Source organism: Lactuca sativa, chromosome 9 (genome assembly GCF_002870075.4).
Source record: "Lactuca sativa cultivar Salinas chromosome 9, Lsat_Salinas_v11, whole genome shotgun sequence".
Classification (NCBI taxonomy): Eukaryota; Viridiplantae; Streptophyta; class Magnoliopsida; order Asterales; family Asteraceae; genus Lactuca; species Lactuca sativa.
This window is the reverse complement of record NC_056631.2, coordinates 200,519,517-200,546,749: the sequence shown is the minus strand read 5'-3', so window position 1 is coordinate 200,546,749 and position 27,233 is coordinate 200,519,517. Positions and strand designations below refer to the sequence as shown.

Below are 27,233 nucleotides of genomic sequence, written 5' to 3'. Positions count from 1 at the left end.
CCATTGTTTCGGTAATGACTAGTAAGATGGTTCTTGTTCCGACCCTAGTGGTCATGTTTAAATTTGAGTTCGACCACGAGGAGTATGTTACGTGGCCTAGAGGACCAAGTTAGATGTAACATCTGACTTAAGTCGGAAGGTTGAAGTTAATGCGATTGATAGTGTCGCTCTCGTTGTTAAAAGAAGTTTGCAGGTAGAAATGCTACATGCTGAAATGTGATTATATCACATTAGAGTATGAAGGAAGGTATATTCCATTAATGAAATATAACTTTATTAAAGACCGAGTCTAAGCGTTGCATCGTGCGATGAGAGGTCAGTAGAGCACGACCCATCGGTTTGTTACAATAGATAAATGAAAGTATTTATCCTGAGAAGAAGAAGGAGTCCACAATAAAGGACTTATTTGGTAACTTGAAGGTTACGATTGAAAGTACAACATAGTACGATAAGCAGAGACTAGATTGAGCATCTTCTGCGGTCAAGAAAGCCATAGAGTTAAATACTCTTTCGAGGAAACATAGAAATTACGGTGATTACCAAGGATGAAGAAATAACGTGTGGAATCATTATGCAAGCCCTATTTCGTTGATGATTCCGGGACGTAATCATCCTAAGGGGGAGATAATTTACGCCCGTAGATTAGGGCTAGTCAATTTAGAGACGATAGGCGTCAAAAAAATGACTTTTTTATGGAAGATCATTTAGAAGGATTACTCTTAACCAAGTTGTAGAATATATTACAAGGTTTCCGTGCATATTAAGAACGCCGAAATCCGAGTTATAACGAAGAAGTTATGACCTGTCGAAGTTTCGCGACAGAACTGACATGACGCCGAGTGATGTAAAAATATGAATTTAAGATAGAGCGATATTTAGCCTTAGCGATCTGAACGAAAGTCGTAGATTTCGTTAAACTGAGAGCGTGCATAAAAGAAACGCCCAAATCTGACTTCGTATGAAGAAGTTGTGATTTTCTGAAGTTTCGACGTGGCAGTATGCAGCCCGAATACTCGATTTAATATCGAGTGGTTTTTAGCCGAAACAATCTAAATGAGAATCGAAGATCTCGTTGTTAGTAGCAAAACGATGAAAAGTTAAGCGAGAATGGACGTCGGACGAAGAAGTTATGAATTTATAACGAAATTTTCTGTCCCGACCTCCTAAAAATAATTAATAAAAATAAAAGTCAAAATTAGCCGACGGAGTCTAAATGAAAGTTGTAGAGCGTAGTCTCACCTTCGCGTGGATATAAAGAACGTCGAAAACGGAGTTCGTATGAAGGAGATATGAATTTTTGAAGTTTAATAAATATTTAATATTTATTTTTAATTAACATACGATATTATCCGAAGGAAGATCAGTCGGTCCATCCGAAGTACGCACCGCGTACTGCTGTACGCCCCGCGTACAGCGTAGGGCACTCGAGTTCTACGGAGTCGTGAGTCGTATGCAATGACGTATGAGGGCCGATGACGTAAGCGCTGACGACCTCCGAGGAGTACGCCCTGCGTACCCCGAAGTTACGCCCCGCGTACGTGCGAGGGTCAGCAACTATAAAAGGGGATGCGAGGCCAGCTTCTTTTCTTTTACAAATTCTTCATATTCTCTCATCTTTTGCCTCGATTTGCGTGCCGTTTGCACCCCGAAGCCCCGGTAATATTCCCGAGCCCCGAAGCGAGATCCGAAGCCCCGAGAATCCCGAAGAGCGTTATTCCCGAGCCGAAGCCCTGCCCGCGAGGAGCCCGGTTTTTGTGAAGATCTTCCAGATCTGCGGAGAGGCGCTACATCTGCAAGCCGTAGTGCTGTCGGATCATCTTCTGAGCAAGTGAGTGTATAGTCACTTTCATCTTACACATAAATATGAAGTATTTTATAAAATACGTGTTATGTGTATATTTATATATATTGTTGTTTATATGCGTGAGTGCATAGTTACTTTCTCCTAATACATAAATATAAAGTATTAGCTATGAAATACGTGCTATGTGATATATATTGATTATCTATTTGAGATAGATTTGGAATTGATGTTTTTATACGGGTGTTAAATGATTTAAATTGTGTTTGTATTTATATCTACAAAAATGTTGGGTAGAACATGGGTAGATGGAATAGTTGGTGACGATGCGACTTTGTGCCTATTTGATAAACTTTGGTGACGATGTGCCAATTGTATGAACCCAGGTGACTATGAGACGTAGTGCCTATTGTGTAAGCCCTGGTGACTATGAGACGTAGTGCCAATTGTATGAACCCTGGTGACTATGAGACGTAGTGCCAATTGTATGAACCCAGGTGACTATGAGACGTAGTGCCAATTGTATGAACCCAGGTGACTATGAGACGTAGTGCCTATTGTGTAAGCCCTGGTGACTATGAGATGAACCGTGGTAGCAAATGGACTGTGTGCCAGTTCCTCAGGTAAACCCTTAGGAATGAATAAAGAAAGTATAATCGATTCTTAGGGTAAAACCTTAAAGAAGATAATGGGGATGGGTATTTGGGTCGATTGTTGATAATTGAATATAATAAATGTATTATTGTGGGTTGAAAACCCTATATGCTCACCAGGCTCCCAAGCCTGACCCACTCAGTTTTCTTTGTATCACAGGTATCAATACGAAGACATAATTCACTGAGAGAATAAAGGAAATGTAAATCATTAGTGTAAATGAATGTAAGTTCTGTTTATGCTTATGTTCCTGTATTGACGATGACATCCCAAACGTTTTAAAATGAATAAAATACGTTTCTTCGAAAATGTTTTAATAACGTATTTATCATGTTTTTCTGGGGACAAATTCCGCGACACTTTTATTAAAGAAGTACTCTGATTTTTATAAAGCATAAACAAAATCGGTCTTTTCTGACCGTAAAAATGGGGATGTCACACCTTGGATCTTTGCTCTACACTTCTTCTCCTTGTTCCTTTCTTCTTCTTCCTCTTCAAGCCTTCAAAATCCACACAAAAACACTCAAAACACTCAAAGGATGGATTAGGGTTTTCTCACAGCTCTCTGAGGGTGAAGGAGGCGAGATTGGGGCTCATAAGGTTGTTTAAATAGGGTGCAACCCGGGGATTTAGGGTTTCTTCCAAGCAGGCAGACTCGCCGAGTCCCGAATATGGACTCGCCGACTCGCTGACTAACACGTGATTGAAATCCCGTCCCTACTCGGCGAGTCGAGCTATAGACTCGCCGAGTCCCTCAAAAAAAACCTCTTAAACAAATATCATGGAAGCAACATACCAGAGACGGGGCGTTACAGTTGGCGTGATATGTATATGTGATAGTAGTAGAGTTCAGGATTTAGGACCGAAGGGTAGGTCAGACACCCCAGATATGTCTGACAATATGCGATGATATTTTTATATGCTGGCATGATATGTTATATGTGATAGTGGTAGTAGGAGGGGAATAGTCCCCAAGTTCGGTCGTTAGGACAGAAGGGTAGATCGGACACCCCAGATATGTCTGATAACATGTTATGTTATGATATATGTGATAGTAGCAGTAGAGGGTGAAATAGTCCCCGAGGATCGGTTGTTAGGACCGATGGGTAGTCAGCACCCCAAAACGGCTTGACATGGGTAGTCAGCACCCCAGAACGGCTTGACACGGGTAGGTCGGCACCCCAGAATAGTCGTACCGGGTAGGTCGGGCACCCCATAATTGCCCGACAGTATGTATGATATGTGATTGTATGGTATGTGGTATGATGGGGGAACTCACTAAGCTTCATGCTTACGCTTTTCAGTTTTGGTTTCAGGTACTTCGTGTTTAAAGGAAAGGAGTTGGCTTGATCGCAGCGCATCACACTATGGTTTTCCGCACATGAGATCTTTGGGATTACACTCTGATATTGTTTTATGATAACATGTTTGATTATTTCTACTTTGCTTTGTCATGACATAATATTACAGATGTTTTATTACACTGTTGGTTTTAAAATGACGTAACTAAAAATGAAATTTTTGGCCTGTTTTTTTAGGATGTTACAAGTTGGTATCAGAGCCTTGGTTTGAGGGATTCGAATATACTCTTGGGTGTGTCTGAACTAAAACTAAGGGCTTGGTATGAATATTTTCAAAAGTAAAACCATTTTATAAAAGGAGTTTGAAAAGAATCTGAAAAGAGAAAAGAACTTTGAGAAGAACAAAGTGTGTGACACGTGGAACCAGCCGAGCTGAAGTAAGTTTTCCTCAAGATACCCATACATGTTATGATACGATATGATATGATTATGAGAACTGCATGCTAGATTAGGGCTAAGGATCTATGAGGATGCCTTATATGCCTATTGTATGTGCTTGTAGACTTGTATGCTGGTACAAATCAGTCAGTGATAGGATAGCCTGTTTATGTTATGCCTGATTGTATGAGCCTTTGAATCGCATGTACTGATTCCTAATTAGAGGATAAAATGATTTGATTGGAATATGAAGGTTAGATTTTCCATTGTCTGAACGCTGCTTGCTTTGTGCTTTGTGGGACTCTTAGTAATGTGAGTTAGCAATTAAGTGAAAATGCTAAGTCACATGTGGCACAGGCTGGATAATCTCAGAGTGATAGATTTGACCCTATTGTGCAGCTCTCGTTTAAGTCTAAACGTTATAGGGATGAGTCTATTACTTGAAGGATTATTTAATCTCTGTTGCATGTGGATATATTCATGAGGTAGCTAGTTGACATTACTGGGAATCTTTTAGCAGCTTAGGACTGGGTGAGTTCGGGAATCTAGGGAAGCCTAGGATATATTTCAGTGAGTTAGTAGTGAGGCTCAGTTAGACTCTGGTGTACCAGTTGAGGAAGTGACTTGGAGGATCTGGGAGGATTGCTGAGGAAAGTCTGGATAGGTGTGGAAGGTAGTATTGGGCCCGTACTACTGAAAGCACAGGATCCATACTCGAATCAGTGAGAGTCTTGGAGAATATAAGAAGCTTCAGAAAGAGTTCGTGACCTAGTTTGGGGGGAATAGAGGATGTTCCAGTTATTGTAGCGTAGCCATTGGCAAGCGAGATAGTGAGCGTGAAAAGGTGTCAGACCCTGAAGGATATGATTTCCAAGAGGTTGTAGATGTGAGATCAATTTGTAGCACCCTAGAAAGAGAGGGTTGTGCTAGGCGGGTATAGTAGAGGATCCCGGGAAGAGACCCATGACTTCTGATAATCGGGTGGAGGCCCAGCAGGGCCAGAGTCAGTGCAATGCGTACGAGAGAGTACACGAGGGAGTTTGTCACCCTAAGGGTTTAGGCTGCTACAGGTTTGGCAGGGGTGATCATGTCAGCTGGAAGTGACTAGGGTTCCTCCAGATGTTGTGAGTATGTCATCTTTTACTGCTACCCAATTCATGTTGGGAATACGTATCGCTTTGGAATTGTGAGCGAGTTTGGATAAGTCGGATCTCGAGTCGGTTTTCTGCTAGTGCTTGGTTATCAAAGACCGTATATGCCATTTTGCATGCAGAAAGGTCCTTGATGAACCTACAGAGGGACGTATCTTGCAGAGTGGGTTCCACGCGTACCATTATCATTTAGGATCTTTGTGGGTCTAGCCGTAGCGTTCACCAGGTTGGCAGCTAGTGTTAGGGTGTTGTAAGTCTGCGGGTGTAGCCGTAGCATTCACCAGGTTGCCAGATAGTGTTAGAGTGTTGTAAGTCTGCGGGTATAGTCGTAGCATTCACTAGCAGCTAGGTAGTGATAGAGTGTTGTAAGTCTGCGGGTGTAGCCTTAGCATTCACTAGCAGCTAGATAGTGATAGAGTGTTGTAAGTCTGCGGGTGTAGCCATAGCATTCACTAGGTTGGTAGATGGCATGAGCGTGTTGTTAGGACGCAGAAGGAACAGTAGTACCCACCAATTCGGGTGTAGCAGTAAGGATAAGGAAATCCACGGATTGGATTTTGGAATTACCCAGATGGGTTAGATCTGGTTGAGCCTGTGATAGGACTGTAGGAGCGCCACTACAATTTTGGGATCAGGAAAGCAATGGACTGTATAAGATTACGTGTGAGATAGGGCTACCATTGGTCAGGTGGCAACTACTTCCAGCCTTGGATTTGATGATGACAGGATTCGACCTATGGATTCGATCGGTTAGATCAGAAAGTTGTTAGAGTCACAGTGGCATGATAACTAGTTGCAACTAGTTCCAGTGGAGGATTTCGTTCAGAAGTCGTGTGAGGCGACTTAGTGGGAGTCCTTTGGCTCTGGGTCGGAACCCAATATTTTAGATGATTGGCGAGTGAATTGAGACCCAGGAGGTCTCGGTAGCTTGTGGGAAGCAGCCATGTGGCAGCATACAGTTTCAGGCAGTTCAGTGTTCGGGCAGTTTCAGCGTCTGGGCAATGTTAGTATTGGTGTTTGGGGTTGCAAGTACTCACGGAATAGCTGGTTTATTGGGGAGTGACAAGTCACTCACAATAGGAGTACTTGGGCCTTAGCCAGGTACAAGTCATCTGCATAGATAATTAGGTCTATGATCCTGTTTTATAATGGGAACCTCGAGTTACCAGAAACTAAGTAACCGGTTGAAGGATAAAGTGGACTGGGTCCAACGATATTGATTCAGTATGAGTGGTCTGCCAGGGATTCAGACCATCGCGAGACAGCAGATTCAGATCGAGTAAATGTTACCTTATCGCGAGAAATTCGTTCATCTACGGATTGTAAGGCTTTACGAGGATTGGTCATGGTTACCCTGGGAAGGCTAGGGTGTGCCCAGGATGGTGACCATGTTACTAGAATGATTGGGAGTGTAAGGAATGGTAAGGAATGATTTCGAGGACGAAATCTAATTTAAGTGGGGGAGAGTTGTAATACCCTGTTTATTTATTTGATAAATAAATAAATTAATGAACGAATAGTAGCCCTAAAATAAATAATTATATAGCAAGGTGTTGGTCTCGGGGAGCTATTGGTCACAATTTTAGAAGTCGGGGATTAAAAGTGTAAGTTCCGGACTAATTTTCTAATTATTTATGAAGATAGGGACCACTTGGTAAATTATTGGGACTTCATTTGAAACGAATTGTAGAGGAGGGGCTGTTTTAGTAAAATTCGGACCTACTTTGTAATGTATTTAGATGGCAGGGGTTAAAAAGGTAAAATGTGGATTACATTTGAATAAAAGGGGCATGGAGGGACCAGAGTTGCCAAATTCGTTAAAAGTTTGAATGGGGTCACTAGACTTAAACCCGTGCCTTCCATTCCCGTTGGAGACTATTTCATTGAGCAACCCTAAATCTAATACACTTCTATAGCTGCCACCACGATATAAGAGTTCCCCCAGCCGCCATTGCATCCCAGGATCCGATCGCCACCTGTTTCCGTCCGCTACTCCGCTGTCGAGGTCGCAAATCGCCGAAGGAGCACCAGAATAGTCCAGCGCCGTGTTGCTCCAAGCCGCCAGCGAAGCTGTGAACCGCAAGATCCGCATGCCGCCTGCGACCTTGCCCTTGAAGCGCCATCGTAGCCCTAGTTGTCGGAGTTGATGTGGTAGGACGGAAGAAACACCATGGCGGATGCCAAGGTGGTTGAAGACGACGTCAAGCCCGTGTACCGCTACTCTTTGTTGGGTTTTAGCCATAAGAACTGTCCTATGTGCGCATGCAAAACCCTAATGCTTGGATCTAGGCTTTCTAATTAAACATGCTTTGAATCCAAGACTTCTAATGACTAATTAGGTTAAATAACAACATTGAAACAGATCTAGAATCATACCTTTGAATTCCTTGATGATCTTGTTGTCTTGGAGCTTCTAGAGTCACAATTGTCACTCCTCTAATGGGTTACAAATACCAATAGCAAGAAAGATGATTTAGGAGAGAGGAGAGGGGAGGAAATCGGCCAGGGTTCTCTTACTTTTGGTGAAGTGCCGATTTCCCTTAGCCATGGGGTCTATTTATACTTGTAGACTCCTTAAGGGTTACAACCTAAACCCTAATTGGATAATCTTCTCTTAAGGCTATCCAAATCCATTCCATAGATAACCCCTTGGACGATTTTGAAGCTATCCTAGCTTCTAGAATCCGTCCCTTGTATATCTATATGGATTTACAGTCTAAAGCTTAACTATCAAACACTTGACAGTTTATACCCTCTTATTTAATTAATCTCTTTAAGTCACCATATTAATTCCAATTAATTCTATGACTTATATTAATCAAATCAATATATTATTCTTTATATTATTCTCACAATATATTAATAATATTTACTCTCTCTTAATAAATCATCCTATCAAGTTGCTATGGTGAAGGCAACCCAAAACGACCATGCACAACCGGGTCAAATACTTGCCTTAATATAGTTGCAGCCTTAGACACTATTCCAACAGTCTCCCACTTGGATAAGTCTAGTAACTATATGCACAAGTACAATTCGGTTTGCAATCGTAGCTCTCAAAGATGTTGTCAAACTCTAATCTAATCAATCTTGTCCTTTAGATAAGGGATCGTACAGTCCCCTATTAAATATCATGCTGACAATCCTATGGAATGGTTAGTCAAACATTTAGGTTTCTCGATCTCTGATTTATTTGACATAGAACTTAATCGAACACATCAATTCAGTTCTGACCGGGCCCGACACATAAGTTAAATCAAATCATCGAGCGGCCGAGATATCACTTTTATCTTCTTAGATAAAAGTTACAGATAAACTTCGACTTATATGCATTTACTTATTCATTAACCAACTATACACAACAATGCGTTTTATAACACCGAGTTACTGATGCATTTTCGCATTATCAAGGTACAATCAATTAACAAATAACAAACCATATATCTAGGTTTTAAGATTATATGATATTATCGTCTTGCGATCACCCTTTTATATCATATTCCATAAGATGATTCCAGCAAGCGCGGGTTTGTTCCAATGCTCAAAACTAGTTCATAAGCACTCATGAATGTTGCAGCAACCCTTTGCTATGTCTAACACCATTTAGACAATCTACACACCAATTCATGACAATCTTCATTCATATCTACTTCCAACATATGAACGATTGTGGACAATTTGAACAATTCGATTATTCCTAATAAACTCAATTATTCTGGAAGTCAAAACATGCAAAGTAAAACAATAGTTAAACAATTAACATAAGATAGTAACATTACTTATAAATAAAACTCCTTTATTTAATCATCCAATGTTATTACATTTATCTATTACACGTTTCTAATACTATCTAATCTATGCTATATCATCCTTCAGCCCAATACTCCCTAGCATGCTGCAAGTGCTTAACCCTACTCAGTCCCTTCGTAAGCGGATCTGCTGGGTTATCTTTTGATGATATCCTCTTCACTACGAGTTGTCCTTCTTCTACACGATGTCTAATCAAGTGATATTTTCTGTCGATATGTCTTGATCTACCATGATCCCTTGGTTCCTTGGTCAAGGCAACCGCTCCTTCGTTATCACAGAAAATCTCCATGGGCTCCTTTATGGCAGGTACAACTCCAAGATCACTGATGAAGTTCTTTAGCCATATTGCCTCCTTCGACGCTTCACTCACTGCAATGTACTCTGATTCGCACGTTGAATCAGCTACGGTCTCCTGCTTGGAACTCTTCCATGTCACTGCTCCTCCATTTAGGGTAAAGACCCAGCCCGACTGCGAACGGTAGTTGTCCCTGTCGGTCTGAAAACTGGCGCCACTATACCCTCGCACCTTCAAGTCATCACTCCCTCCGAGGACTAAGAACCATTCCTTCGTCCTCCGAAGGTACTTAAGGATATGTTTCACCGCAATCCAATGTGCTCTGCCAGGATTCCCTTGTTATCTGCTAACCATGCTCAAAGCGAAGGCTACATCAGGGCGAGTACAAGTCATAGCGTACATGATTGAGCCACCTGCGGAAGCATATGGTACTCGGCTCATTTCTGCTATCTCAGCTTCGGTACTCGGATTTTGAGTCTTACTCAACTTGGCATTACTTTGTATCGGTAATTCTCCCTTCTTTGAGTTTTCTATACTAAAATATTTTAGTACCTTCTCTAAGTAAGTATTCTGACTATGTCCAATTAGTCTCTTACTTCTTTCTCTTACTATCCTTATTCCCAAAATGTAGGAAGCCTCTCCGAGGTCCTTCATAGCGAAACACTTCCCGAGCCAGGACTTAACCTCCTGCAGAGTCGGGATGTCATTTCCTATGAGTAATATGTCATCGACATATAGAACGAGGAAGCTTACTATACTCCCACTGGCTTTGACATATACACATGATTCGTCTTCACTTCGTACAAATCCAAACTCTTTGACTTTCTCATCGAAGCAAAGATTCCATCTGCGAGACGCTTGCTTAAGTCCATAAATGGACTTCTCAAGCTTACACACTCTATTTGGATGCTTCGGATCCAAAAACCCCTCTGGCTGAGCCATGTAAACATCCTCAACCAACTTTCCGTTAAGGAAAGCGGTCTTGACATCCATTTACCAAATCTCATAATCATGAAATGCGGCAATTGCTAGCATCACTCTAATAGATTTTATCTTCACAACTGGTGAGAAGGTCTCATCATAGTCAACTCCGGGAGTTTGAGTAAAGCCCTGCGCAACCAATCGCGCTTTATATGTGTGTACGTATCCATCCACGTCGGTCTTCTTCTTGAAGATCCATTTGCACCCAACGGTCTTACGTCTGGGAACATAATCAACCAAATTCCAAACTTGGTTATCATACATGGATTAGATCTCGCTATCCATTGCCTCTTTCCATTTTGCAGACTCCGGGCCTGCCATGGCTTCCTTATAGCTATTAGGTTCATCGAGATTTATTAGTGTACCATCACTAATATACGTGTCCCCTTCGGTAGTAATATGAAAACCATAAAACTGGGGATGAACTCTAACTCTATTGGAACGTCTAAGAGGTAAGGACTCGTTAATCGGTTCAACCAGAGTTTCTTCCTCGGGTTGAGTGCCAGCGGTAGAGGTTCCTTCATCTATCGACTCTTGAATCTCTTCAAGTTCGATTTGCCTCCCACTGTCTCCTTGGCTTATGAGTTCTCGCTCTCGGAAAACTCCTCTCCTCGCAACAAAGACAACATTGTCCTTCGGTCTATAGAAGAGATATCCAAAGGATGTCTGCGGGTAGCCGATGAAAATACATCGCTCACTTTGAGGTTCGAGCTTGTCGTGAGTATCTCGTCTTACGAAAGTCTCGCAACCCCAAACCTTGATATGTGCCAACGAGGGAGCTTTCCCTGTCCACATCTCGTGAGGTGTTTTGTCAACCTTCTTAGTAGGGACTCGGTTAAGGATATGGGCGACAGTCTCTAAGGCATACCCCCAAAAAGAGATAGGTAGTGAAGCATGACTCATCATAGAGCGAACCATATCCAATAAGGTTCGATTACGCCTTTCTGCCACACCATTCAACTACGGTGCCCTAGGAGGTGTCAATTGCGAAACTATTCCACACTCCTTGAGATAATCATGGAATTCAAGACTTAGGTACTCTCCTCCTCGAACGGATCGAAGCATCTTGATTTTCCTGCCTAATTGATTCTCCACTTCATTCTTGAACTCTTTGAACTTTTCAAAGGTTTCTGATTTTGCTTGATTAAATAGATATACCCATGTCTACTATAATCATCGGTAAAAGTCACGTAGAAGCGGTTCCCATCCTTCGTGGTTGATCTAAACGGTCCACATACATCGGTATGTATTAGGTCCAATAGACCTTCACCCCTTTCACACATGCTCGTGAAGGGTGACTTAGTCATCTTTCCAAGTAAACAAGACTCGCATGTGTCATCTTCCCTAAGGTCGAATGACTCCAACATTCCATCCTTTTGGAGTTGGGCTATGCGTTTCTTGTTGACATGTCCAAGACGACAATGCCACAAGGATGCTTTATCCATACTAGTGGAAGAATCTATATTCAAAACATCATTTCCTAAGTTATCAACAATCATAACAGTTTCATAAATTCCATTACATTGTATAACTTCAAAGTAAAAGACACCATTTAGATAAGCCAAAATAGAACCATTCTCATTATTAAAAAAAAATCTAAAACCTTGTCTATATAAACCATGAAATGAAATGATGTTTCTAGCCATTTCTGGCGAATAGCAACAATTGTTCAAATTTAAACATAAATTATTCCTAAGCACTAAAGAATACACTCCAATCTTGGTCATAGGCGACGATCTTCTGTTCCCCATGATTAGATTGATCCTTCCTTGCTCCACATCCCTACTTCTTCTTAGTCCCTGCACATTAGAACAAATGTGGTAACCACAACCGGTATCAAGAACCCAAGAAATAGTATGATTAGAATCGTTAGATTTAATTGTGTATATACCTGTGAAAGATGGCTTGATCTTTCCTTCTTTGATTGCTTGCAGGTACTCTGGGCAGCTTCTCTTCCAGTGTCCTATCTTGTGGCAGTGGTGGCACTTTGCCTCCTTCGGGTTAGGGCAGGGCTTAGTGGGATCAACTTTGGTCCCACTATAAGAGGCACCATCTCGGGCTTTAACCTTGCGATAGTTCTTCGATGAAGCCTTCCTTTTCTTTCCCTTTCCTTGACCAATAGCCAAGACAGGAGAATCAGGCAGATTGGGAGTTGGTGCAACAGACTTGTCTTTGAAGTTGCTCTTAGTGACCCTCAAGAGACCTTGGAGTTTGCTTAGGGTGACCTGTTCTTTGTTCATGTGGTAGGTCATCCTAAATTGATTGTACATCGGAGGCAAATTGTGAAGCACCATGTTGATCGCCAAGTCTTCCCCAAAGTCAACATTTAACTTGCGAAGGCGGTCAACATACCTTTGCATCTTTTGCAGGTGCACGGTAAGAGATTCTCCATGACCCATCTTAGCGAAAATCATGCTAGTGAAAATCTCATAACGCTCTTGTCTCGCGTTCTGGTGGTATCTCTCCAATAAGTATTGGTGCATCTCGTACGGGTACAGTCCTCGTAGGACTTTTGGAATTCGGAGTTCATGGTGGCTATCATGATGCAATGTACCTTCATTGCATCTCGCTCATGAGTTTCAAAAGCGGTAATTTCAGCCGGAGTAGCGATTTCAGGATTGATTTTCTCGAGCTTCTCATCGAGGACATACTCCTTATCCTCATAGCGAGCAATGGTGCGAATGTATCTTATCCATTCGCTGAAGTTCGTTCCATCGAAGGTGACCTTTTGGCAAAGGCTCATCAACGTGAAAGAACTAGCAGCAGCGTTGTTAGCGTTCGACATCTACAAATAGAAAGGACAAAGATAGATTAGAATAAGAATCCCTAATTGTCACCCAATAAGAAAATTAGGTCTAGGATCCAACAATAACATTTACATACTAGAAAAGGGATGCCGTAATCTAACATGCAAATAAATTGAAGGTAAGTGAATGACGATTCACTAATTCTCCACCACAAAACCTAAATATTAGTCCTAAATGTTTTGAGAATTCCTAGGTTCGGATGAGATTCATTGAAACTATTCAATGGCATGTTTAAATCTCGATATGCCCCTCTTGTTTGTGACTGGGATACCGAGGATCACAAAGCGGGTGTGAATTACCATGCAAATTCACATGGTGCCTTCATTGTAACGATCACCTATTCGATGTGCCGGTAAACCACACACGCTCCATCGAACTATGATAAACAATGAATCACCCTTTGCCACCTTTGCTTAGAACCAATTAGTGTGCCGGTAAACCACACACGCTCCACTAACTTCTTAGCAAGGGTGCAAAGTGTAATTTCATGGGATTGCATCAATTCACTTTTCCTAAAGTAACTAAGATTGGGAAATTTTTTAAAAATGTGTAGTTACTTTGTATTACTTATTATACTTTTAATGAGAGGATGAGGTTGCCCTATCCTACCCGTTCGGCTAACGACCCTCCACCAATCAAGCAAGCGGTGGGTGTGAGTGTACACTCATTAAGCGCCATTTTATAGGCCGCAACCTTATACCCACCTTATAGATCAGCTTCGTGAATGAGGCCTACTAACGGTAAGACTAGCATTTAGTTATACATACATATATATATATATATATATATATATATATATATATATATATATATATTATTCTAGTAATATCATATTAGTATAGGGTTGTATTTTAAATCTTTTAAAATCTAGGGTTTGAAATTTAAGTTATCTAAATTAAAACTTTTAATCACAAAATATAAATTTCAAAACTTGAGGACAAGTTTTAAACATTTAAAACATGGAGGATCAAATAACAAATAATTCCAATTAACAATTAATATCCTAATTATCTATATTTGATTTTATTCAAGATTTCTTTTTAAGATAATTACCAAAATAATTAAAATAATTAATTAATTATCATATAAGGAAATTAAATATTCTATTAGTTGATAAATACCTTTAATTAGATCAAGATAATAGTCATATATATCAAAAAATCAGATTTGGGTTGATCTAATATGATTAAGGTAAGTTTCCATAAGATAATTATGAAAAAGTCTCGAATCTGGCCATTCCTGACGCTTGGACTCGCCGAGTGCACAAAGGGACTCGCCGAGTTAGGCCAACTCGCCGAGTCCGCTTTGGAACTCGCCGAGTCCATGACTCAGTTAATCAAGCAACAATTTAATGAAAACCAAGCTAGTCTCTGATACCACTATTGGGTTTTAGCCATAAGAACTGTCCTATGTGCGCATGCAAAACCCTAATGCTTGGATCTAGACTTTCTAATTAAACATGCTTTGAATCCAAGACTTCTAATGACTAATTAGGTTAAATAACAACATTGAAACAGATCTAGAATCATACCTTTGAATTCCTTGATGATCTTGTTGTCTTGGAGCTTCTAGAGTCACAACTGTCACTCCTCTAATGGCTTACAAACACCAATAGCAAGAAAGATGATTTAGGAGAAAGGAGAGGGGAGGAAATCAGCCAGGGTTCTCTTACTTTTGGTGAAGTGCCGATTTCCCTTAGCCATGGGGTCTATTTATACTTGTAGACTCCTTAAGGATTACAACCTAAACCCTAATTGGATAATCTTCTCCTAAGGCTATCCAAATCCATTCCATAGATAACCCCTTGGACGATTTTGAAGCTATCCTAGCTTCTAGAATCCGTCCCTTGTATATCTATATGGATTTACAGTCTAAAGCTTAACTATCAAACACTTGACAGTTTATACCCTCTTATTTAATTAATCTCTTTAAGTCACCAAATTAATTCCAATTAATTCTATGACTTATATTAATCAAATCAATATATTATTCTTTATATTATTCTCATAATATATTAATAATATTTACTCTCTCTTAATAAATCATCCTATCAAGTTGCTATGGTGAAGGCAACCCAAAAGGACCATGCACAACCGGGTCAAATATTTGCCTTAATATAGTTGCAACCTTAGACACTATTCCAACACTCTTGGCGTGCCTACGCTTTTGTTTGCCGCTGCAATGTCACCACCCATCTCCTTTCCGAGTGGCTGTAGCTGGTGACATCCTCCTCCGATCGCCTTATGCCACCACAAGGTGCCTGTCTGCGCAACCGCCGCCTACCGTGACAAGATTTCTGTTGGGGGTGTGTTTCTTTCGTGTTTCAGCCCATATGGTTGTGTGTTTTTGTGTTGTTGATCAGGTAGGGGTGCGTTTTTTTGGATGGAACCATGAAAAAACCACCATGGCTGCCAACCATGGTGGCTGCCACCCTTTACCACCACCGGCCACCATAAGGTGGCTGTGTATGTGTTTATTTGGTTTAGTGTGTGTGTTTATTTTGAGATTTATCATTGTAAAGTGTAAGTTACAAATTGGAATAATGAAAGGAAAAATCAAACCACCACCCGCCGCCGTGTCGGCTGGCAGTGTGCTTGCCTCGTTGAGTTCGATTCGTTTAGGGTGTTTGAAACCCTAATGGGCCCAAGGAAGCCCTAGTGGGCCCAATAAGACTTAATAGGCTTAATAAAACCTTAATAGACCCTAATGAAACCTTAATGGGCTTAATAATATTCTAGTAGGCTTAATAGGCCCAATAAAGCCCTAATTGATCTAAAAGCCCAACAAATTAATTAATGGGCTAGTATTGGGTTGGAAACCCTAATTAGGGTTTGGAAAACCCTAATGCCAATGAAATCCTAACTTTAAGAATTAATCGGGTCACACACATACAAGAATTATTTAATAACTTGAGATATTAAATAATAAACTTTGGCAAGGATTAATCTAAGCGATAATGGACTTAATGGATTAAGTCCTTCATGGATTAAGTCCTTAATGGGTTAAGTAGGAAACTTAACCCTAATCATCATTTTATGTGAAACCCTAATTTCACTTAGGTTTATTGTTGGGCCTTTCTTTCGGGCCTTGATGATTGAGTTTTTAAATGGGGCTATCCAAGATCAACCTGCTCAGACACAGGTTGTCATCAGTGGGATACTAGAAAGCGAGAAGGATTGGGGATCTTTCAATTCTGGCGTAATGTGAAGACTTAGTCGAATTTAAGTGGGGGAGAGACTTTTATAAAGTTCTCCAACTGTGAGTTCTGGTTGCGCAAGGTGCAATCTCCTGGCCACCTTGTCAACCAGAAGGGTATTCTAGTTGATTCGGCGAATATAGAGGTCGTCATTCAGTGGAAGATTCTGAGGTCTCCATCTGAGATTCGGAGTTTCCTGGGTCTAGCAGGTTATTACCGGAGAATTATATACGATACTTCCCCGAGATTGAGGTTCCTTTGATCCGACCTTCGTTGGGGGCCTGAGCAGCTGGCAGCCTTCGAGACTCTCAGACATCGGTTGTGCGAGGCACTGATTCTCACCTTGCCAGAGGGTGTAGATGATTTCGTGGTTTGCTGTGAGGCTTTGATCACGGGCATGGGTACGGTACTGATACAATGGGGTCACGTGTTAACAGGTTTAGGGAACCAGATTTGAGTTCCGGTTAGGACTCAAGTTCAGTTGTGTGTTAGGCCGAGTGCGTGTTCGACCCAGTTTGGAAAGTGTTGTAAGACTATGGGTGTAGCCATAGCATTCACTAGCAGCAGATAGTGTGAGGGGTGTTGTAACTCTGCAGGTGTAGCCGTAGCATTCACCAGGTTGGCAGATAGTGTTAGGGTGTTGTAAGTATGCGGGTCTAGCCGTAGCGTTCACCAGGTTGGCAGCTAGTGTTAGGGTGTTGTAAGTCTGCGGGTGTAGCCGTAGCATTCACCAGGTTGCCAGATAGTGTTAGAGTGTTGTAACTCTGCGGGTGTAGCCGTAGCATTCACTAGCAGCTAGATAGTGATAGAGTGTTGTAAGTCTGCGGGTGTAGCCGTAGCATTCACTAGGTTGGTAGATGGCATGAACGTGTTGTTAGGACGCAGAAGGAATAGTAGTACCCACCAATTCGGGTGTAGCAGTAAGGATAAGGAAATCCACAGATTGGATTTCGGAATTACCCAGATGGGTTAGATCTGGTTGAGCTAGTGATAGGACTGTAGGAGCGCCATTACAGTTATGGTATCAGGAAAGCAATGGACTGTATAAGATTGCGTGTGAGATAGGGCTACCATTGGTCAGGTAGCAACTACTTCCAGCCTTGGATTTGATGATGACAGGATTCGACGTATGGATTCGATCGGTTAGATCAGAAAGTTGTTAGAGTCACAGTGGCATGATAACTAGTTGCAACTAGTTCCAGTGGAGGATTTCGTTCAGAAGTCGTGTGAGACGACTTAGTGGGAGTCCTTTGGCTCCGGGTCGGAACCCAATATTTTAGATTATTGGCGAGGGAATTAAGACACAGGAGGTCTCGGTAGCTTATGGGAAGCAGCCATGTGGCAACATACAGTTTCAGGCAGTTCAGTGTTTGGGCAGTTTCAGCGTCTGGGCAGTGTTAGTATTGGTGTTTGGGGTTGCAAGAACTCACGGAATAGCTGGTTTATTGGGGAGTGACAAGTCACTCACAATAGGAGTACCTAGGCCTTGGCCAGGTACAAGTGATCTGCAAAGATAATTAGGTCTATGATCCTGTTTTATAATGGGAAACTCGAGTTACCAGAAATTGAGTAGCCGGTTGAAGGATAAAGTGGACTGGGTCCAACGATATTAATTCAGTATGAGTGGTCTGCCAGGGATTCAGACCATCGCGAGAAAGCAGATTCAGATCGAGTAAATGTTACCTTATCGCGAGAAATTCGTTCATCTACGGATTGTAGGGCTTTATGAGGATTGGTCATGGTTACCCTGGGAAGGCTAGGGTGTGCCCAGGATGGTGACCATGTTACTAGAATGATTGGGAGTGTAAGGAATGGTAAGGAATGATTTCGTGGACGAAATCTAATTTAAGTGGGGGAGAGTTGTAATACCCTGTTTATTTATTTGATAAATAAATAAATTAATGAACGAATAGTAGCCCTAAAATAAATAATTATATAGCAAGGTGTTGGTCTCGAGGAGCTATTGGTCACAATTTTAGAAGTCGGGGATTAAAAGTGTAAGTTCCGGACTAATTTTCTAATTATTTATGAAGATAGGGACCACTTGGTAAATTATTGGGACTTCATTTGAAACGAATTGTAGAGGAGGGGCTGTTTTAGTAAAATTCGGACCTACTTTGTAATGTATTTAGATGGCAGGGGTTAAAAAGGTAAAATGTGGATTACATTTGAATAAAAGGGGCATGGAGGGACCAGAGTTGCCAAATTCGTTAAAAGTTTGAATGGGGTCACTGGACTTAAACCTGTGCCTTCCATTCCCGTTGGAGACTTTTTCATTTAGCAACCCCAAATCTAATACACTTCTATAGCTGCCACCACAATATGAGAGTTCCCCCAGCCGCTGTTGCATCCCAGGATCCGATCGCCACCTATTGTCGTCCGCTACTCCGCTGTCGAGGTCGCAAATCGCTGGAGGAGCACCAAAATAGTCCAGCGCCGTGTTGCTCCAAGCCACCAGTGAAGCTGTGAACCGCAAGATCCGACTGCCGCCTGCGACCTTGCCCTTGAAGCGCCATCGTAGCCCTAGCTGTCCGAGTTGATGTGGTAGGACAAAAGAAACACCATGGCGGATGCCAAGGTGGTTGAAGACGACGTCAAGCCCGTGTGCCGCCACTCTTGGCGTGCCTACGCTATTTTTTGCCGCTGCAATGTCACCACCAACTCCTTTCTGGGTGGCTGTAGTTGGTGACATCCTCCTCCGATCGCCTTATGCCACCACAAGGTGCCTGTCTGCACTACCGCCGCCTACCGTGACAAGATTTTAGTTGGGGGTGTGTTTCTTTCGTGTTTCAGCCCATATGGTTGTGTGTTTTTGTGTTGTTGATCAGGTGGGGGTGCGTTTTTTTTGGATGGAACCATGGAAAAACCACCATGGCTACTAACCATGGTGGCTGCCACCCTTTACCACCACTGGCCACCATAAGGTGACTGTGTATGTGTTTATTTGGTTTAGTGTGTGTGTGTTTATTTTGAGATTTATCATTGTAAAGTGTAAGTTACAAATTGGAATAATGAAAGGAAAAATCAAACCACCACCGGCCGCCGTGTCAGGTGCCAGTGTGCCTGCCTCGTTGAGTTCGATTCGTTTAGGGTGTTTGAAACCCTAATGGGCCCAATAAGACTTAATGGGCTTAATAAAACCTTAATGGACCCTAATGAAACCTTAATGGGCTTAATAATATTCTAGTAGGCTTAATAGGCCCAATAAAGCCCTAATTGATCTAAAAGCCCAACAAATTAATTAATGGGCTAGTATTGGGTTGGAAACCCTAATTAGGGTTTGGAAAACCCTAATGCCAATGAAACCCTAAATTTAAGAATTAATCGGGTCACACACACACAAGAATTATTTAGTAACTTGAGATATTAAATAATAAACTTTGGCAAGGATTAATCTAAGCGATAATGGACTTAGTGGATTAAGTCCTTAATGGGTTAAGTAGGAAACTTAACCCTAATCATCATTTTATGTGAAACCCTAATTTCACTTGGGTTTATTGTTGGGCCTTTCTTTCGGGCCTTGATGACTGGGTTATTAAATGGGCTATCCAAGATCAAGCATTTAGACTAGAATAATTTAATGGGCCTAGGGTAAGGCCCATGTAAGAGGCTTGGGCCCAATTTGGAAAATTGGGCCATAGATGGGCCATAGTTGGGCCTTAATTATTATATGATGTTGGGCCTCAGAATGAGACCATGTATAGGCCTAGGCCCAATTTGGAAAATTGGGCCATGTGTTGGGCTTTGATCCATAATTGACTTTGGGCCTATGGATCGAGCCTTGGTCTTGAATAAGCCAAGCTAGGGGTAATGTAGTAATTACCCAAAGAATGTACTTATGGTTATGTATTGGGACCTAATTATTAATTGGGTGTTATTTTGGTGTTGACAGTTCGGGAATCTGTCAGCCAACAACTGGGGTTGAGTCTTCGGGACTTCAGCAAGAGTGGGATTGTGTCTTCGGGACTTCAGCAATGTAAGGTGAGTTACCTTCCAGTAGCGGTGGGTCTACGGCCACAATGTCGGCCCACCAGTAGGAGCTGTATGTTAGATGATTGTCTTTGTGATATCATCTAGGTTTGCTACTACCTGATATATTATATGCTGGCATGATATGTATATGTGATAGTAGTAGAGTTCGGTTGTTAGGACCGAAGGGTAGGTCAGACATCCCAGATATGTCTGACAATATGCGATGATATGTTTATATGCTGACATGATATGTTATATGTGATAGTGGTAGTAGGAGGGGAATAGTCCCCAAGTTCGGTCGTTAGGACTGAAGGGTAGATCGGACACCCCAGATATGTCTGATAATATGTTATGTTATGATATATGTGATAGTAGCAGTAGAGGGTGAAATAATCCCCGAGGATCGGTTGTTAGGACCGATGGGTAGTCAGCACCCCAGAATGGCTTGACATGGGTAGTCAGCACCCTAGAATGGCTTGACACGGGTAGGTCGGCACCCTAGAATGGCCGTACTGGGTAGGTCGGGCACCCCAGAATTGCCCGGCAGTATGTATGATATGTGATTGTATGGTATGTGGTATGATGGGGGAACTCACTAAGCTTCGTGCTTACGGTTTTCAGTTTTGGTTTCAGGTACTTCGTGTTTAAAGGAAAGGAGTCGGCTTGATCGCAGCGCATCACACAATAGTTTTCCGCACATGAGATCTTTGGGATTACACTCTAATATTGTTTTATGATAACATGTTTGATTATTTCTACTTTGGTTTGTCATGACATAATATTACATATGTTTTATAACACTGTTGGTTTTAAAATGACGTAATTAAAAATGAAATTTTTGGCCTGTATTTTTGGGATGTTACAGGATATAGAAGGGTAATAGGACTAGATGGTAGTTTCTTGAAGGGGCAGGTTAAGGGGGAGATTTTAACTGCTATTGGGGGGGATGCAGACAACCATGTATACCCAATAGCATGTGCAGTTGTGAATGTTGAGAATAAGGACAACTGGACCTGGTTCATTGATAATTTGGTTGCTGATTTGGATCTTGGTGCTGGCAATGGATTGGTTGTTATCTCAGACCAACACAAGGTACCACAACATACACTAGTATACAATATATATTTGTATGTTACAGTCATTAATATTTACATGTGTTGTGTTGTGTTTGTTTGTTAATTATAGGGACTTTTACAGGCTGTGGCAGACCTATTCCCTAATGTTGAGCACATACAATGTGCTAGACACATCTTTGCAAACTTTAGAAAGAAATTCACAGGATTAGAGCTAAAGAGTTTGTTCTGGGAAGCTGCTATGAGTATAGTAGAAGGGGACTTTCTTGCTACAATGGAGAAGATAAAGAAGATAACAGAAACATGATACAATTATCTTATAGCAAGGAAACTTGAAACTTGGTGCAGAGCCTTCTTTTCTCATGGGTATGCTTGTGAAGCAGTAGAGAATGGGGTTGCAGAATGCTTCAATGCCATGATCAAACAAATAAGGAAGAAGCCTATAATCACAATGCTTGAGGAAATAAGGATTCTCTTTATGAAAAGGTTTTTTCATCAAGGTCAAGAGGCCACCAAATGGAGGGGTAATTATGGGCCTAACATACAACTGAAGCTTAATGAATTTGGGAAAGATATGAGGTAATATAAGTTTTTATTGGCATGTATCCAAAAATATTAAGTATGTATTTATATGTGTACTTTGTTTGTTTTGTGTGTAGGTTGTGGAGAATGGTGCCAAGTGGTGGTGATGTGTTTGAGACTAGGTATGGCTACAATGGATACAAGGTTGATTTAGCTAATCACACTTGCACCTGCAACTTGTGGATGTTGTCGGGCATACCATGTGTGCATAGTCAAGCTGCAATCAACTATGTACACAAAGATCCAAGTGAATTCATTTCTTCTTAGTTCCACAAGGACAAATATGTTGCAACCTACAGTTAGAACAAACAACCTATTGGTGGAAGCAACTTGTGGCTAATGACTGAGTTTATTAAACCATTACCACCCCTAGTCAGAAGGATGTCTGGAAGACCCAAAGTAAATAGAGTGAAGCATGCATCTGAATCAGAAGATGCCAAATACCCCTCTCAAAGGTTAAAGGTTACTAGAACTGTGAGGTGAGGAAAGTGCCAACAACTTAGGCATAATAAGATTTCATGCACAAATGATGAGGTACCTAAGCCACCTGTCCCAAAAAGGAAGATTGGAAGACCAAGGAAAGATGGGGGAGGCCAACCTATTATTGATCAATTCCCTCTAGTTGAGCCTGCTATACCAAGAAGTGATGCTGCTCCTCCTACAGTTTCACAATGTGGTGATCAAGTTGGTGGGCCTGATGTACCAAGAAGTGATGTTACTCCTCCCCCAGTTTCAGAATCCGGTAATCAAGTAGGTGGTCCTAATGTTAGTCCTCTATTAGACTTTGCGAGGCGTATTGATTCATTCAATACCACCTGGAGTCTGTATCTCACTCTCTTAGACTTTGCGAGGCGTATTGATTCATTCAATCCCACCTGGAGTCTGTATCTCACTCTCTTAGACTTTGCGAGGCGTATTGATTCATTCAATACCACCTGGAGTCTGTATCTCACTCTCTTAGACTTTGCGAGGCGTATTGGTTCATTCAATGCCACCTGGAGTCTATGTTATATTTACTTTTAGCCAGTAGTGTTACTGCTTAAGTAAAATATTATTTTCCCCTAGTATTTTTACTTGTGATTTTCTCACAATTCCTTTAAAGTCAAAACTGTATTTTGGTAATGATAGTATTTTGGGGAAATCACTCCATAAAACATAAATCTGTCGAGTCTTGGTAGAAGACTGCTTTTATTTAGAAAATATAGGATTTTATGGAAAGAACGCTAATACACCTTAGATTCTAGATTACTATCTTTCATAAAGTTATTTTGAATAAAAACGTGTATTTATACAAATGACACTAAATACTTATGAACTCACCAGCATTATAAAAATGCTGATACTCGCTTTCAAAATAACTTGTATTCTCGTGTCATCGATAGACAGGTACATCCCGGGAGCTTTTGCGGAGACAGCCTAGTACTGAGCTGCATCCATATTATTTCTTGTATTACTTTGATATTGCTATGAAATGTAACCTATGTAAAATTATTACTATTAATGCAATGGTTGTTGTACTTTGATTACTATACTGCATATGTTGTGATACTTGACATGACGTCATCCACCCCAGAACGTTTCCGTCGTTCCGGTTTTGAGGTGTGACAGATTGGTATCAGAGCATTGTTTATAGTGAGCTCAGTATATCAATTCATAAAAGATATACAACCTATAAATACATAGGGATAAAACACTCTGACCAAGAATTATAATTTAAAATATAACCATATTTTACCAAAGTATAAGAACCTCCAGAATCTAAACATTCGAACAAAAGTATCACAAGAAGAACAAAATAAAAGTCTTTGGATGTTGACCATTACCGTCAAACCTGAGCAGTTATGTAATCGTAAGCTGGAATAAATGTAACCTGATCAACTACTTTTATTTGAGATGCGACCAACATGTGCTTGGGAGTGATGGTGGTGTGCAACGAATCTGAAACTTACCAAATAGGAATGCTAGAGCCAAACATAAAGTTTAAAATACTATGGGAGTATTTTGGAATACTAAAAGACTCACATTAATCCCATAATCATATTCAGAAGTTAAGAATCAAACAAGAAATTAAAATACCATATGGGTATTTTAGGATCCATAGATAACCTTGTGTGAAAAACTAAAAAGATCCTTATCGGTATACCTATGATTACAGAGGATATACTTCTAAGGTTATATATAATAAGGATCCCATAGACTAAGAATGTGTGGTTTCACTCTACTTCCTTTTCCCCGTTGGGATGTGGATATAGAGTAGTATCACATATTCGAAGGCCTATCGGATGTAAGTTAGATATAATTTGTGTACCCTATGTAATTGTAGCAGGACTCGATATGGATCACTCAGTGAAAATGTTAATAATCTCTTAGGATTCTCTAGACATTTCCATTCTCACACGAACCCTATAGAAAACCTTATCCACTTCAGTGTTCGACAGAAAAGTTGATTCAGACCCAGAAGAAGTTCATTGAGAAGATTTCCAGTTAGGAAAGAAATGAACTAGGACGAGACTATTGAAACCACTAAGTGCCTATACCTTTTAGGGATATCGGTGGGAAATTCGCTTGAACTTCCTAGATTTCTAGTCATCCATCATGAAGCGATGACATTCAGAGTCAGAATCGGAAGTAAGACGGAGTAGAAATTCAATATGTCTTCACGAGAAGAGAACCCTAGGTAACTACCCGAAGAAAACCAACGCCGGTCCCAGTCAAGGATAAGAGGTAGACAGAGGGAGCCAATACATGGAACCCGAGAAGTGTCTTTTCCTCGTTATTGTCGCGCTAATACACCCATAAAATAATACAATTTAGTGAGTTAGTGATTACACTACTTACACTATGTGTTAGGTAAATCGCCTTTTCCCATCGCAAGTAATACGATTAGATCGGATTTCAAAACCTCGATTGAGGGTGTTTAAGTAGTTGTTGCCTTAGAACTTGAACCAGAAGAACATGAAGGTGCTAGAAGTTAATGAGGTACAATAGGATGAACATAATGTGTTTGTTGAGCTAAGAAAGCATTATTTGTTGATATTCCTAGATTAGCAGTAGAATAGGAATTCACATGGTTGATTTCACGCTGCTTATCATCCATGTCACATGCATTGATTATAGCCATCACTTCTGCAAGGGAAAGCTTGCTCAGATCTCTAGTCTTCTTGATCACTGTCACATTTATGTCCCAGCTACGTGGAAGAGAACTCATCAGCTTCTTGTTAATCTTTGTGCATGGTAGATTGATCCCAATTGTACTCATCTCAGTAGTGAGAGTAATAAACCTCTACAACTAAACTTCAAGAGACTCCCCTAGAACATGATTTATTAAATTGAACCTCTATCGAAGCAGGTCCTGTCTGCTCTGCCTCATGTCCTCATTTCCCTCATAAACCTCAATCAAAGCTTCCCATAAATCCTTTGCAGACGTGTATTCCTTAAAGCCTTGGGCAGTTACAGGAGATATGGCCATGGTAAGAGGGGAAAGAGCTCTGTCATGTTCTTCAAGCTTTTTAAAGTCCTCATCCGTGTAGTTCTCTATCTTTTTATCAACAACAATTTTAGCTTGATCATCCAAAGTTGTAGTAATCCTGTCTGGACCTCTGAGAATGCTCCTCCATATCTTGGCATCCTTCATTTTAATGTACTTCTCAATGATGAATTTCCATTCCAGAAACCCATCAGCAGACAAAAGTCGAGTAATGCGAGTGGCAATCCCCATAATAGAATCCAACTCCAGATGCATTTAACTATTGTACTAAGATTCCATTTTATTAGCAAAAATAGAGAACACCCAACAATTGAAATCCGACTGAAAACAAGGAAAGTCAATAGGAGAGTTGACCGAGAACAAAGAAAAGTTGACCAGAAACTTAATGATTTCGGCCGAGAACTAAAACCAAAAGGATCTTATTTCTTGAACAGATCTCAGTCTAAACGTTGACCAAAAAACTTGATTTTTAACCAAAACCCCTTTAGGATGTTGGAACCGAAAACCTTGATTTCTTATTAGGAAGTTACCGAAATCCCTTAAATTTCATGATTTCAATTGATAAGGATCCAATACAATCCTGATATTTCAAATGAAGATCCACGAAGAACACGATGAATGCCAAGAATTCCAAGAACAGCTAATCGATGAACAACCAAAATTTTATCAGTTTAAATCAAAACTTATCAATTTTCGATTAAACCAAATATATCAAATCAGTTAAAAACGAGTCCCCAAAGTCCTTTTATTGATTGATACCTTAACAAAGCTCTGATATCAATTGTAAGTCCCAAAACAGTTTGCTCAATAGATATCAATCAAACTATCTAAATAACGCATAATATAAATCAGATAGTGATTCAAGAACATGCAAATAACTCTCAATGCATACGATTTTATTGAATGAAATCATCTGGTACACAAGAATGCTCTTAACTGTCGAATACCATAAAGATTGAACAACTAACACTCCTAGACGGCTGAAAACTATTTATATGAACCTAATACAAAGCCTTAACACGACCCAAACCCAATACGAATGAAATCACCATAGTGATTTCGGTCCCTAAAACTGAAAACCCAATAAATCCATTAACATAAATATATCTAAGCCCAAATAAATTATAATTCCAACATAAACTATTTAAAGAAACCCTTTCAAAGATGAAAACAATTTTTGTTAGACTCCACCACATATACATCAGGAAGATTATCTTTAAGGGACACCAACCACATTAGATATCCTTCCAAAACAAGGTTTTGTCACCTACACCCATCATCATAACAAAAAGACTTTCAAAAGTGACACCAAGATCTACTAAATCACAATTAATATTACAAATATTAATCCAAACATCCGAATCAACTTTTGGCCAACGGCTTACCATCCACAAGAGAAAGATTATGCAACGCCTTAATACACTTCAACCACAACCCATTACACCCCATTTTTAACTTCCACAACCACATCGCGAGAATGGAGAGATTCAAAGTGTTTAAACAACCAATACCCAACCCACCCTTTGTGTAACATCCAAAATTTTGAAACAATTAAAACTTTTCAAAATCACCCATTTTATTAACGTTGTTACAAAAAGGTTTTCAATACATTATTAAACAGAGTAATTTCCCAGGTTCATATTATAAAACATCAATGCGAGGAACGGTACGATCACGCCTTTGCC

The 27,233-nt window shown here is 40.6% G+C and overlaps 1 protein-coding gene across 1 annotated transcript; it reads left to right on the top strand.

Moving 5' to 3' along the window:
• Positions 1-19,445: 19,445 nt before the first annotated feature.
• On the top strand, positions 19,446-22,328 carry LOC111903179 (uncharacterized). Its single transcript, XM_023898968.2, has 5 exons — positions 19,446-19,485; positions 21,272-21,498; positions 21,592-21,700; positions 21,803-22,058; positions 22,139-22,328. Exons 1-5 carry the CDS (start codon positions 19,446-19,448, stop codon positions 22,326-22,328), a joined length of 822 nt encoding a protein of 273 aa, XP_023754736.2.
• Positions 22,329-27,233: the final 4,905 nt, after the last annotated feature.

Excerpts from the sequence above, each read along its gene's own strand:
- LOC111903179 (XM_023898968.2), top strand. The coding sequence starts at position 19,446 with ATGAAAGGAAAAATCAAACCACCACCGGCCGCCGTGTCAG. Across the intron at positions 21,499-21,591 it reads TTATCTCAGACCAACACAAG|GGACTTTTACAGGCTGTGGC; the intron begins GTACCACAACAT and ends TGTTAATTATAG. Across the intron at positions 21,701-21,802 it reads CACAGGATTAGAGCTAAAGA|CAAGGAAACTTGAAACTTGG; the intron begins GTTTGTTCTGGG and ends ATTATCTTATAG.